We start from the raw sequence: 13,626 nt of genomic DNA, 5'->3' as shown, positions 1-13,626 counted from the left end.
CTGTAGGATGTGTCCAACATCACATTGCTCTGTTTGATATCGGAGGGCTCTTGCTCCTGAAAAATGGAGTTGGGAGTCTTACTGACTATAATTCCTATTGTCCACCTGGACAGTGCCATTGAACTTGCCATGGATGGAATCATTTCTGAACATCTAGTCCATGTTACGAAGTCAAGGAAAGAGTCACTGACTGCTGCAATGTCCACTGTGGAAGCAGCCTGGTAACTGGGAACCAATACAGGCAAATCCGTTTAATCCAACATTCACCGTCATGGTAGGAATGAGCTAAATGGCACCACACAAAAGGTGAGGCTTCTGTCAGTATAGGGAGTTGCTGCTAGGGCTGTGATGGGTTTAAATGTGAAAATGAAAACTATAGTTTAGGCCAAATCCAAGCAGCAGGTTTGGATAGGAAGAGTTACAGGTTATTCAAATCATTTTAGTTTTGGATTTCAGATAGCAAGTGGCATGAGTTTTATAGCAAAGAATTTATCTAAAAGTCTACCTCAATCTATTGAGCTTTAGATTTCAAAAAATAGAATTAAGAGAGTGTGAGATAGCTGCATATTTACTACTTGCTCTTACCCATGCTTATTGTAGTGGCTGAGATATTTTTTTTTCAATAATAGCTTAAACTAGATCCAATTTATAAAGATGAGTGACTTTAGGTAACTGCATAATTACAAAAGTACAACTGTGATTCTAAAAGTGCTTAGTCTGAAGATGAATATTTTGAGTTTGGATATTTACATCTTGGATTGAATAACTTTTATAAAATATAACTAACAACCAGACCAAGATTTCACAAATGTTTCACTGAAATAGAGAGTCATTTTGAAGATTAGTATTACAGAAATGATAACTTGGTGGGTGCCCCATGGTTGAGGCAGAAGCTGAGAGGTGGTCTGTGAATAGCTGTACCTTGTGAAACACCTGGACAGAGTGCTCTGGGGGTGCAGGGGACGTCTCCAGACACAGCTTGGTAGGGGACCCATAGGAAGAAGGGTCCCACTGGAGATCCACACATTTTCCAATTAAAATTCTACTGAGCCAATCTTGAAAATAATGTATGAAAGAGCTAATCATTTAGGCTGTTCTTGCCAAAGATCATAGGTGATGCTTGGCTACTGGGAGAAGGTGACTGGCAAATTTCTGTCATTTGCATGGAAAAGTCAAACGGCACACAGCTGTGTCATGCAAAGTGCATCTCCTTGCTACCACAGACCTCCATTCTAAATCCCAGGGGATTCACCATCCAATTTCTCATCTACCTACACACACTTCCTTATAAATACGTTTTTTAAAATGCAAAAAGGAGCAATTTTCCTCTTACAAACTCTTGCTTCTTTCACTCAACAATTCTTTTTTTTTTTTTGGTACTGGGGATCAAACTCAGGACCATGCGCTTGTGAGACAGGCAACGGAACCACTGAGCTAAATCCCTGGCCCTCAATCTCAGTTCATTTTTAACAGTTGTGTGATTTACATAACCAATGTCCTGTCATAAATATTTAGAGTTGTTTGCAGGTTTCTGCTGGTTGTGTTTGAAGGAGATGAGCTTGTGCAAGATTTTAGGTTTTGAATGTGCTCTGTGTGTCTGAGAACAGAAGACACCCTGGCCTCCGTGGGGGTCACTGCCCTATTTATTGGTGGGATGGTGGGATAAGTATTTGGCAGTTTTCTAACCAGATGCGACATCTTAATCTCTGCCCCAGGGGCCATCAAGTGGCCTCAACTGGTCTCCAGATGGGTCTCATAGATTAAGAAAGCAGAATTTGGGTTCTTTAAGGATACATATCTGTTCTTGTGTATTATATGCTCTACTTTAGTTAGAAGCAGTAGTAAGTTTGTCAGACGCTAGAAGGTGGGAATCATAAAAACAGTACAATTTGTACATTGAAGTCTAGCTCCTGTACAGACATGACATTCTTGTTGGTGAGATAACTTGTTTACATGTCAAATTCCTCATCTGTAAACTAAGGGTGATGAAACATGAAAATAAAATGAACATGAAAATAATGCCTGAGAAAGTACACTCCAAAAAAACCCACTACATGAATTTTATTATTTCACCCAAATCCTTCCCAATAATGAAAAAGAAATTCAAATGGCTTGAAATGACTTTCCCAATGTATACCTATATCTTTGAATTAATTATCAACCTTGATACCTTTAATATTTATTTTAAAATTTTCAGGCAAGCTTGTAATCCCAGCTACCCAGGAAAATCCATCAGGAAGACTGAAAATTGGAGGCCAGCCAGATATTTAACAAGACTTTGCCTCAACAAACAAATAAATAAAATAATAATAATAAGCGGCTGTGATGTATGTAGCTCAGGGCTCCCTAGTTCAAAAAAATAAATAAATTAGAAGCAAATCTGAACTTGATAAAATGGAACATTGGAAAGAACAAGAAGAAAACAAGAAAATTATTTCTATTTTATTTTCTCACTTGTCATTTGTGCTTTAGTTATTTTACCTGTCTTTATAGGAGTTGGAAATATATATAAAGACCTGATTTCTAATAGTCTTCTGTGATGTAAAGTGTTTGCTCTATTACTTCTTTGTCTTCAGGCAGGAGTAAAGTTCTATTACTTTGAAATTACAATTGTTTTTTCAAGTGATTCACACACACACAAACCCACACAGCAAAAGGGCTCTGAATATAAAAAATAAACCTAAAAATAATGCCAGAAGTCTGGGTGGACATTCACCATTTGCAAACAACTTTTCCTAGCATATGGTAAACCATAGCCTCCAGAATGTTCTTAAATGGCCATCACAAAGAACTGCTTTTCATTCATTCCCTGAGGCCAAATAGGAGACCACAGAGCAGCGCATATTCCTGGGAGGCAAAAAAGATGGAACACAGAGTAAACAAGACCATGGGCTACTGCACTAAGTCTCTCCTTTGTAAAATTGTGGATTAAAAAGCCTGCTCAGCTCAAATTGCTTTCACAGTGGCTCCCACACTCATAGCTGTGTAGGTGGATTTCCAGCTGGCCTCTGGGGGGCTGGGTGCATCCTCAGTGTCCTGTGGAGCTGGGGTTCAGGGGAAAGAAATTGATAGTAATAGTCCCAGTAGCTTGCTTCTTCTGAAATCAGTATCTGCAGGCATCGTCAATAACATTTTGGAATAAGGAACTTTGAGGACATAATATATCGAGACCCATCTTGATGTCTGGTTTCTCTTTCTTTTGTTACTGAGATGTAACTAACATAGAATGATTATTGCCCTTTCAAAGCATATAATTTAGTAAATCCATAAGATTGTGCAATCATCACCACTGTCTAGTTCTGGAACATTTTTATCAACCCTAAAAAAACACACCATACTCATTATTGGTTATTCCTCATTCCTCTTTCCCAGCTCTGTGCAATAACTAACATTTCTTTTTCTATGGATTTGCCTATTCTGGACATTTTGTGTAAGTGGAATCATACCAGTTAGGCTCTTTGGTGTCTGATTTCTTTCACTTAGCGTATGACTTTTCAAGGTTCATCTATAACAACTACCAATACTTCATTCCTTTTTATGGCCATATAAAATACATTTTTAAGGCTCTACTACACTTTGTTTATCCATTTATCAGCTGGTGGATATCAGGTTGATGAAAGTTTTTGGCTGTTGAGAAGAATGATGCTGAGAATGTTCATGTTTAAATTTCTGTGAAGACATTAGTTTTTGTTCTCTTGAGTATATATATACTCAGGAGTGGAATGCTTGGGTATCTGGTGTTTCATATCCAAATCAAGTAATAGATAAGTATGAACTAATAAAAGAAATTTGTCATCTTTAGGTTAAATCTCATTATTCTCTGGTCTCCAACAGTTAAAAAAAATGATACAACTAGTTCCTTTTTGGACATAACTTTAGGAATGGACTATAAGTCCAATATTTCACCATTAGAATGTGAAGAAGAGCATACAGTCTTTCTAGAAAGATAGCACTGAATCTCTTGGATATGATTTCCACCACGGCAGAGGAAGCTATGAGTATACCAGAAGGAAGAAAGATGTTAGAGTTTACAAAAGTGTGTGTATGTGTGTAATTTGAAAAGAACCTCTCAGTGTTCCCTCCAATCCCGGATTTAGCCTCACTCCATGAAAATGAGAGGCTTTTTGGAAGAAGGACTATCAAGGTGGCCAGCAATATGCAGGGCGCACAAAAATGAATATGTGACTACTTTCAAAAACCATATGGCTCCATGTTTAAATACTGCATCGTTTCTCTGGTGTGAGAAACCAAAAGTGTAAATAAGGACCAAAATATATGATAGATATTGGAAATGGGAAGAAAATGTTCAAATGAGAAGGGAAGAAGGGAAGGGAAGGGGGAAAGGAAGGGAAGGACAAGAAAAGAAGAGAATAGAAGGAAAAAATGGAAACAAAGCTTTTGTAAATAAGGAGGGGAAGAGGAATTCAAGGGAGGGAAGGGGAATGGGAAAAATAGAAGACACAAGATATATCATGTATCAATAAAAATGTACCAATAAAAAATAAAATGTACCAATAAAAAACCCTGTGGCTGCTTTACAAGTAACAATTTTATTTCAAGGATCCTCTGTGTTCTAAATTATTTAGGTCTTATTTATACTAGTGTGAAAAGGAAAGTCCTGCGAGCCGAAGATGTGTTAGACACAGTACAGTCGTCATTCTAGATTGTAATCACCAGAAGAGGCCACTATGGGGAGTGGGCTGCTTTCTCAGGCAACTCCTTGTGGTCCAGCCATCCAGCACAGTGCTAAACTGGAGGGTGTTCTACCATATAAGACCCATTTCATATCAACAGGACTGGTTCACTAGGAAGCCTTTCTTCTGCCTCCGATCAAGAAAACTGGATTTTCTGTCCACCTATATATTTCATTTGCCCTGCAATAAGAACAGAAGCGAGAAAATAGATTAATCCCTCTTCACAAAAACCAGCCCTGTGCCATCTCTCAGCACTGTGCAGGGTGACCAACCTGTTTGCTGAAGGCATTAATGATCTGTAATTCCTTCCTGTGTTGCCTCCTCATGGATTTTGGCTTTTATGGTTAAACCTTTGGGGCCTTGGCCCAGAGGGTGATGGATGATTGGACTTAATTGGGTCCCTTTAGGTAGGAGGGGCCTTCAACAATGCAGGGCAAAGTCCTTCTTGGAGAGCAAGCCCAACTGAGTTAATCATTACATCTTTACCTGGGAACTAATGGGGAAAGACCATTGTTCTCTTCTGTCTTGGAAATTTTTAAATAGACTTTATTTTCTAGAACACTTCTAGGTTCACAACAAAATTGAGCATAAAGAGCTTTCCTGTACCCTCTGCCTACCTTCTACACAAGCTTCTCCTACTATCAACATCCCACACCAGAATGATACATTTGTTACAAGTGACCACAGTTCCTTGACATATCATTGTCGCCCAAAGTCCATAGGTTATACTAGGGTTCACTCTTGGTGTAATACATCCCCGGGTTTTGACAAATGTATAATGACATGCTTCCATTATTATAGTATCACAAAGAATGTGATATGTGCCATAAACATCTTCTGTACTTTGCCAGTTCATCTCTCCTCCTAATCCCTGACAATCACTGATCTTTGTACTGTCTCCACAGTTTTGCCTTTTCTGGAATACTCTGTAGGTGGAATCATACAATGTGTAGCCTTTTCAAATTGGCTTCTTTCACTTAGTAATATATGCTCTGAAGTTTCCTTCATACTTTTTCATGGCTTGATAGCTCATTTCTTATTAGTGTTGAATAATTTTTCATTTATATATCCATTCACTTTTTGAAGAACATCGTGGTTGCTTCCAAATTATGGCAATTATGACTAAAGTTTCTATAAGCACTTAGGTGCAGGTTTGTTGGTTTTGGTGGACATAAATTTTCAATTCATGAGGGTAAATACCAAGAAGTTTAATTGCTGTATTGCATGGTAAGAGTATATTTACTTTTGTAAGAAACTGCCAAATTGGCTTCCAAAGTGACTATTTTGCTTTCCCATCAGAAACGAATAAGGATTTCCTCACTATCTTTTGGTGTTGTCAGTGTTTTGGATTTTGGCCAGTCTAGTAGGTATGTAGTGGTATCTTGTTATTTTAATGTGAGATTTCCTAGTGACATATAATGCTGAACATTTATAGTAATGTTTTTAATATCTTAGACCAAATATTTCTTTTCAATTCTGTCAGATCCAGCACTCTCTCTTTTTATAAAGCATGATAATGCCCTTTTACTGAACCAACAAAATGCAAAGAACCTTACGTTCTTTCTGCTACTGTATCGATTCATCTGCTGTGTGAGAACCAAAATCTTGTCTATCTTATTCTTCATAGTATTTCTCAAACCAGTACAGTGCCTGGTGCATAGTACTCACTCACTACTTATTTACAAAATAGAGTGAGTTGAATGGTGGCCTCTAAAAAGATATGTTCACATCCTAATCCCTAGAAACATTGCCTTTAAAAAAAAAAAAGCACCTTGCAGATGTAATTAAGGATCTTCAATAAGATCATCCTGGGTTAACCAGGCAGGCCAATCCAGTGACAATGGTTCTCATAAGAACAGGGCAGAGGGAAAATTAGGACAGAAGAGGAGGTAGCAATATGTCCACAGAGGCAGAGACTGAAGTGATGTGGCCGTGCATCAAGGAGTTCCTATAGTCACCAAAACCTGGAAGAGGCAAAGGAAGGACTCTGCCCCAGGGCCTCCAGGGTAAGTGTGGCCGTACTATAGCCTCCAAGCCCTAGGCAGCCAGTAATCTACTTTCCATCTCTGTGGAGTTACCTATTCTCAACATTTGCATAATGCAATAATACAGTATTTGGCTTTTTTTTGTGTCTGGATTTCTAAACTTCCCATAATAACCCCTTCTCTTGTATTCTAAATATGTTATAATACTCATTTTACATTCTTGAAATAAGATTCATAGATAATATATGCTGTTTATCTATCTATCTATCTATCTATCTATCTATCTATACAATTTTTTTGAGGTAGTAGGGATTGAATCCAGGTTTTTTCCACTGAGCTACATCCCTGCCCCTTTTCAATTTTTTTAAAATTTCAAGGTAGGGTTTCCCTAAATCACCAGGATGCCCGATTTATTGAGGTATGGTATATATATTATACAATTAACCCTCTTTATATAACTCAATAACTTGTCGTGAATTCATGAAGTTTGGCACATATTTAAAATGCACAATTTGGCATATTTTGACTTGTGTACCTATCCTGAAAACATTACTGTGATCAAGATGATATCTGCCATGTGTTCTCATGCTCATTTGTGATTTCTTCTCCCTTCCCTAGCAACCACTGGTTTGCTTTCTGTCACCACATAGTAATTTACATTTTCAAGATTTGTATATAAATAGAATCATTTGATATGGGCTGTTTGTCTTTGTCTTTTGTTTTAATCTGGTTTCTACACTTAACACAATTATTTTGAGATTCATCTATGTTGTAAACCTATATAATAGTTCCTTCTTTTTTGTTCCTGAGTAGTACTCAAATGTATGATTGTATCACAATCTGTTCCTCTGCTCACCTATTGGGCTGTTTCCAGTTTGGGGCAATTACAAAGAGGCTGTTATGAATGTTCATGTCCAAGCCTTTGTGTGACATGTGCTTTCATTCCCTGTGGACACATATGGAGGAATGGAGTGACTGGATCCTACCATACAAGTATTTTTAAGGAAACTGCTAAGATGTTTCCCAGAGCGGTTGTACTGTTTTGTGTTTCTTCCAGGACTGTAGGAGACATCCAGGGACTCCACGCCCTCACCACCACCTGATGTGGTCAGACTTCCTCATCTTCACCATCCTAAGAGATGTGTGATGCTATGCCTCAGTTTCAGCTCCAGCAGTTCTCACTTCCTTCCTAGTTTTAGCTTCAATACACAGCCCCCGCTATCACTTCTCCAAGCTAACACTGGTGTTATTCTTGCAACATGGGTGCTTCTCATCTTTGTGAAACCATCAACCCTTAATGCTCAGCCCCAGGGTTCCCAGCCTTCCATGTTAAACCACAGTCTTTCTCTACAAAAACATACTCCTAAGTAGTATGTTAGTCAGCTTGCATTACTGTAACAAAATACTTCAGAGAATCAACTTGAAAAGAGGAAAGTTTATTTTGACTCACAGTTCTGGAGGGTTCAGGCCATGGTCGATTGGCCCTGTTGCTTTTGAGCCTGTGGTGACACAGTACATGGTGTTGAGAGCCTACGGTAGAGGAAGCTACTCATCTTACAGTGTCTGGGAAACAAAGAGAGAAAGAAGGGGCCAGGATCCCAATATCCTCCCCAAGGGAGCCCCCCACCAACTTCCTTCCACTAGGTCCCATTTCCTAATGGGTCTTCCACTTCCCATTAGTGCCAGGGGTTGGCACTCAAGCATTCAATATATGAGCCTTTGGAATTCAAGATCCATGGAATTCTGTGGACATTTTTTCCCAAAGTTTTCCTCTTTTTTTTTTTTTTTTAAGATGAAATGCTCTGTTTGTGTGGCTGTTCCCCCTTCTCAAGCACAGAAACCAAACACGGGGCATAGCACAGTCCATGTACCCTGATGTACCCTGTCCTGAGTGGTAATGGCAGAGACAGGACTCAGCATTCTCGGAGAGGTGTTTTTCCCCAGGACTCGAAAATTATAGCTCTGTTTTCTCTTACTTAAAGAGGGCTATTGGCATAATAATTGTTATTAGAAATTTAATAACCAGAAACACCGTAACTGTGACAATATTTTTAAGTGAAATGAACAATTGTTCCAATTCTTTAAAACATCCTTCAAACACAAAAGGAGAAATAAAAATGAAGTCAAAGAAACTCATGAAAGTTCGACCCAATCAGTCTTCACTTAAGACTGACTTTATGTCTGTGAGGTTTTACGTACGTTAGAGTGAACTAGAATTCGTCATTGTGTCTGGGGTATTTTGTCCATGTTGGCGTAGAGGAACGGGCAGAGCTGAGAAATATATTTGGAGCCTAGCCTCTTGGGAGTCAGTGGTATCCCTGCCTCTTTCAGCTCCCCGGATAATAGTGCTGGATGTGGTTTTTCACATTCAAAGGAGGGAAGTGCAAACCCAGTGGAGCTGGCCTGCAGGAGACCAGCCCCTGGTAATAAGGGGATGGTAAAGAGGCTGAACCGCAGCGATGACATCCGAGTCATTGTCGCGGAGGCTTTACAGCCTGTGGATTTGGCCTGCTGTGCGCAGGCAGAGGCGGCTGGTTTTTAGCCCAGGCCAAAGAGGCGGCAGGACACAAAAACCCTGGCAGCGCCTTCCAGGGGGAACCCCGCCTGCGCGCGCTGGAATTAACTGGGGAGTTGAAAGGAAGCCCCGGGATGTGGGAATTCCTAAGGCAATCCGGCTGACTAATCCAAAAGATTTGGAAATGGTCCTGCATAGTGGGTTTTGTTCCAAAGCAAGGTAACTCCATCCATCACAAGCTAAATAAAGCCCTGGCGAGATCAATACAGCATGGTAAGAGGAGAAGGTTTATTAAAGCCACGACAAAGTGCCCCGCGCACGGCGCCTGCGAGTCGCGCTCACTTCCTCCCGTGCACGCGCAGCACCTGGGATTTGGGGCCGCGCGGACGGTGGGGCGAGAGGAAGTGCGGGGAGCGGGAGGACCACAGCGTGTTCTGTGCGGACACGAAATCGCCAAAAGGAAACCCACTCTCTGTGTAACTGATGTGCGCTGGTAACAACTAAACAACTAAAAGAGCCCCCCGACGGTAGTGCGCCGAATTGCAAAGGTACCTGTAGAAAGAAGTCGCTCTTCTCCCGTTCGTCACAGGTCCTGAAAAGGTCCTGGCAAGCTTTTTGACAAAGTACACGAGTCTGTTGTTAATCATCTCATTCATTTTTGGAGAGTATGAACGTCACTTTTTTTTTTTTTTTTGTACCGGGGATCGAACTCAGGTCCTTGAGCTTGCGCAGCAGGCGGCGAAACCACTGAGCTAGATCCCCGGCCCCGTCACATCTTGATTTATATCTGGGGTGGTGGTGGAGAGAATGGTGGAAATTTGTTTTTTCACTCATGGCCTCATAGAAAAATTATTTGAACAAACTCCAGATGAAGTTGCCTTTATTCTCGGTCTGAAAGTGCCCGTGCCAGGTATTTTATGGACTCTTGATTTCCGAGGGAAGTTAAACTCAGTCCAGTATGTTGCCTTCCTGCATCACAAGTCACTGTGGCATTCAAAAAATATGTAACTAATTGTTGCAATGAGAACAGTCACCTTCAAGGTTTGAGGTAGAAGACAGGGCTGCCTGGCTGGAGTCCTCCTGTCTTTAGTCTAGCACTGTCCTGGGCCTTTAGTCGAGTCCCATTGGAGAGGGTGGCACCGGGTGACTACAGGTGATACTGGATTAGGTGGGCCAGTGTCCATGAAGTTCTTAGAACAGTACTTGACAAGGATGTGAGCTATGTGAGTGTTTGCTAAGTACACGATTACAATAGATCCCATTGTCCAATTCTGGTTGCTCAGTTGTTCTGTGGAATCCAGAAAGCTTGCAGTCTTTTCTTATTTTCCTTTCCTGTCCCTTCCTTTTCCCCTCTCTCCCTCCCTCCCTTTCTTTCATTCTTTCTTCTTTTCTTTTCTCTCCACTGCTGTGGCTTGAACCCAGAACCTTCACACTGTGTTACATCTCTGGCCGTTTTAAATTTTTTCTTAATTTTGAGGCTGGGTCTCATGAAATAACTAAGTTGCCCAGGCCGGGCTTGAACTTTCCATTTTTCTGTCTCCCAGAGTGCTTGGGATTACAGGCGTGCTTCACCACATCCCGCTAGCCTGCTCTCTCTTTACCAACCAAGATACCACCCTACAAGATTTTCCCAATAAGCAGCTGGTCAGAGAGAAAGAAGTCTTCCACTAACAAACTGGGAACCCCCAAATAAATCTGTAATATTTTAAGATTCACTTATTTTCCTTATTTGGTTAGACTTACCTCAGTCCTTTGTTTTTGCAGCTGGTGATGTACGTTGGTCAGGTGGCCAAAGACATCTTGAAGTGGCCCCGTCCCTCCTCCCCTCCAGTTGTGAAACTGGAAAAGAGAGTAATGGCAGAGTTTGGAATGCCCTCCACCCATGCCATGGCGGCCACCGCCATTTCCTTTACGCTGCTGATCTCCACCAAGGACAGATACCAGGTAAGGCAGCGACCCTTCTTCCAAGGGATCCACCATTCAGTACAATGAGGCTGTGAGCAGAGGTGCAACTGAGATTCCTCTTAAAGCAGCTTTGAGGGACTTTGAAGCTCATGCTAAGGTAAGGACTAAGGGGAAACGAAACCTCTTGAACTGCCAATGACAATTTCCTCATGAAGAAAGTGACCGTGTAACGGAGCACTCAAGTAAGTCTGGGAGTGAACATGGGCACCATTAATAACCACACCAGGACAACCAGCGGAACACGGGCTGTCCACGTGACCAGCGTGTGACCCCCCCCACCCCCACCCCCGGGAAGCCCCTTTACCCTGAGCTGCTGCTGAGACAGGAATCTATGCTCACTCTGTTCACAGCAGACCAAAGGGTTTGTGATCCTGCAGGGCAGAGATGATTCCTCCAAATCCCTCTGCCAGACTCCCCAGGGCCAGGGGCAGAAAAGAGTCTGTGCCCCAAATTACCCTCCCAGGATGCCTCTGCCCTGCTTAGGGCTCAGCCGTCAGAAATGATGGCTTCAAATTGTTTCAGAACTGTCTAAATGACGGGAGATTAATGAATGCTGGAAATAGAACTTCACTTACTATCTGCTTAGCTGCCAATCATAACACAGCTTTTTAAAGTTATGATACTACTTCCATGAAGGTTTTTTTTTCTGGCTGTTTTCTTCTTTTGAGATATATTGCTTTGATTTTGTGCTTAATTTCATTTATTTTGCCTTTTAGCTGCTGGAAGTTTTACATATCCCTAAATCCAGCAGTCTTATAGGTGGATGGAGGTATTGTTTTGCCCTTCCCTTTTACCCAGGAATCAGGGAGTCTGTATTCTGCGCTGGGCAGAGGTGGGCCTGAGCCTGGGGCGGTGGGAAGAGGTCAGAGTAGTGCTGGGCCCCTCTTCTCCCTCTTAGGGTTCCACCTGGCCACCTGGGTGTGACCGCCATTCTCTCATGGGACAGGGACTCTTACACGGAATACATCCAGCCCTATATAATCATAATGAAGTCGGTGCCTTGCTAGGATTAAAAAGGGTCTGACCTCTCAGAATACCATCAGAATGTAACCACACTGCTGGGCTCTGTTGTACCCACTGTCGCCTGTCCCACCGTGACACAGTGGATTGAGCACCACCCTGGCTCCCAGTGTTGCTCTCTGTAACCAGAGAGGTCTGTGAGAGTGCTGTTACTCAGGGAGAAGAAGCAGGGAGGAGCAGCAGGCTGTAGGGACGGAATAATAACAACCACAGCGATGACAACAGCTGCCATTTAAACACTCATTTTTAAAATTAGCCTCTGTTTGTAGTACCTAATGTTTACATTCCTTGTGTGGAGTTGGTACATGTACGTAACGCATCTTGATCCCCTTCTTCATCTCCTTTCCCTCCTCTCCCTCCCCTTCCCTCTACTTCATGACCCCCTTCCCATTTGAGGAAGATCTGTCTCCCTACTTCCTATTATCTAAACCACTCAGTCCGCCTTAAAATATTCTTTTGGGCCACACGATGCACTGATTTTCGTAAGACCTGAGTTGTATTGTAAATTTCTTTTGTTTGATTTTTAATGGTAAATATAAGAGTCCACCAAAAAAATGTATACATCGGGAAACAACCCTGTATACATATTTTAATACTAAATTTATTGAGACATTAAGAGATTAATACAATACTTTTGACCTCTACCATTACAAATGGTGGCCATTAGCTTCCAGACATTTATTAGTATGGCAAACTGCTGAAGAGTGTATACCTTTCTTGGCAGATTCTATATTTAGCTATTTATGTTATTTTCTAATACACAGCTCTAAATATGTATTTATTTGAGCCAAATGCCCAAAATTTAACTTCAGAATATATTAAATCATTAATTTTTAGCACTTTTGATTAAAGTCTGAGATTCAGTCAATGACAAATCATAAGAGAAGCTGGGTATGGTGGCGCATGCCTGTAATCCTAGCTACTCAGGAGGCTGAGGCAGGAGGATCACAAGTTTGAGGCCAGCCTCGGCAATTTAGCAAGATCCTGTCTCAAAACTAAAAAAAAAAATCAAAAACAAAAAAACACTCTTAGAAAAGACATGCAACTGGATGTTATACTCACATCTTACCTTGGGTATACACTCACATATTACAACACACCAGGCTTAAAAACCATGGCTTCTGGTTCTAACTGTCACTCTCTGTGTAGCCAATCATTTCCCTCTCTGAGCCCTGGGTCCAGCTGTCAGGATCAAATGAAATGAGTGCGGAAAAAGCCGCTTGTGATAAAGTTCAATACTAATGTAATTTATATTGCGATTCGGAGAGCTGATAATAGAACATATTTCTTAGGATCATGTGAAGATTGAGTGACGGACAGAAAACAAAGTACTTTGCATGGTATAGACTGAGCTGTTTTCTGTGTTCTCGTCACTATGGAGGACCACAGAAGCAAGTGGATCATAGTAGCCTCAGAGCAGATAGACTGTACCTCCACATCATGTTTA

The 13,626-nt window shown here is 41.3% G+C and overlaps 1 protein-coding gene across 2 annotated transcripts in view; it reads left to right on the top strand.

Annotated features, from left to right (window-relative positions):
* Positions 1 to 13,626, top strand: part of Sgpp2 (sphingosine-1-phosphate phosphatase 2) — a 121,441-nt gene that overhangs the window by 75,971 nt on the left and 31,844 nt on the right. For both annotated transcript variants that reach the window (XM_004864477.3, XM_004864475.3), the window contains one exon: positions 10,959 to 11,138. In XM_004864477.3, the coding sequence (XP_004864534.1) occupies positions 10,959 to 11,138 (180 nt within the window). The remainder of the gene's footprint in view (positions 1 to 10,958; positions 11,139 to 13,626) is intronic.

Source organism: Heterocephalus glaber, unplaced genomic scaffold (assembly GCF_053883595.1).
Source record: "Heterocephalus glaber isolate CG9 unplaced genomic scaffold, H.glaber_assembly_v1.0 deba00000621, whole genome shotgun sequence".
Classification (NCBI taxonomy): domain Eukaryota; kingdom Metazoa; phylum Chordata; class Mammalia; order Rodentia; family Bathyergidae; genus Heterocephalus; species Heterocephalus glaber.
The sequence above is the reverse complement of the archived record's forward strand: the minus strand, read 5'-3'. Positions and strand labels throughout refer to the sequence as shown.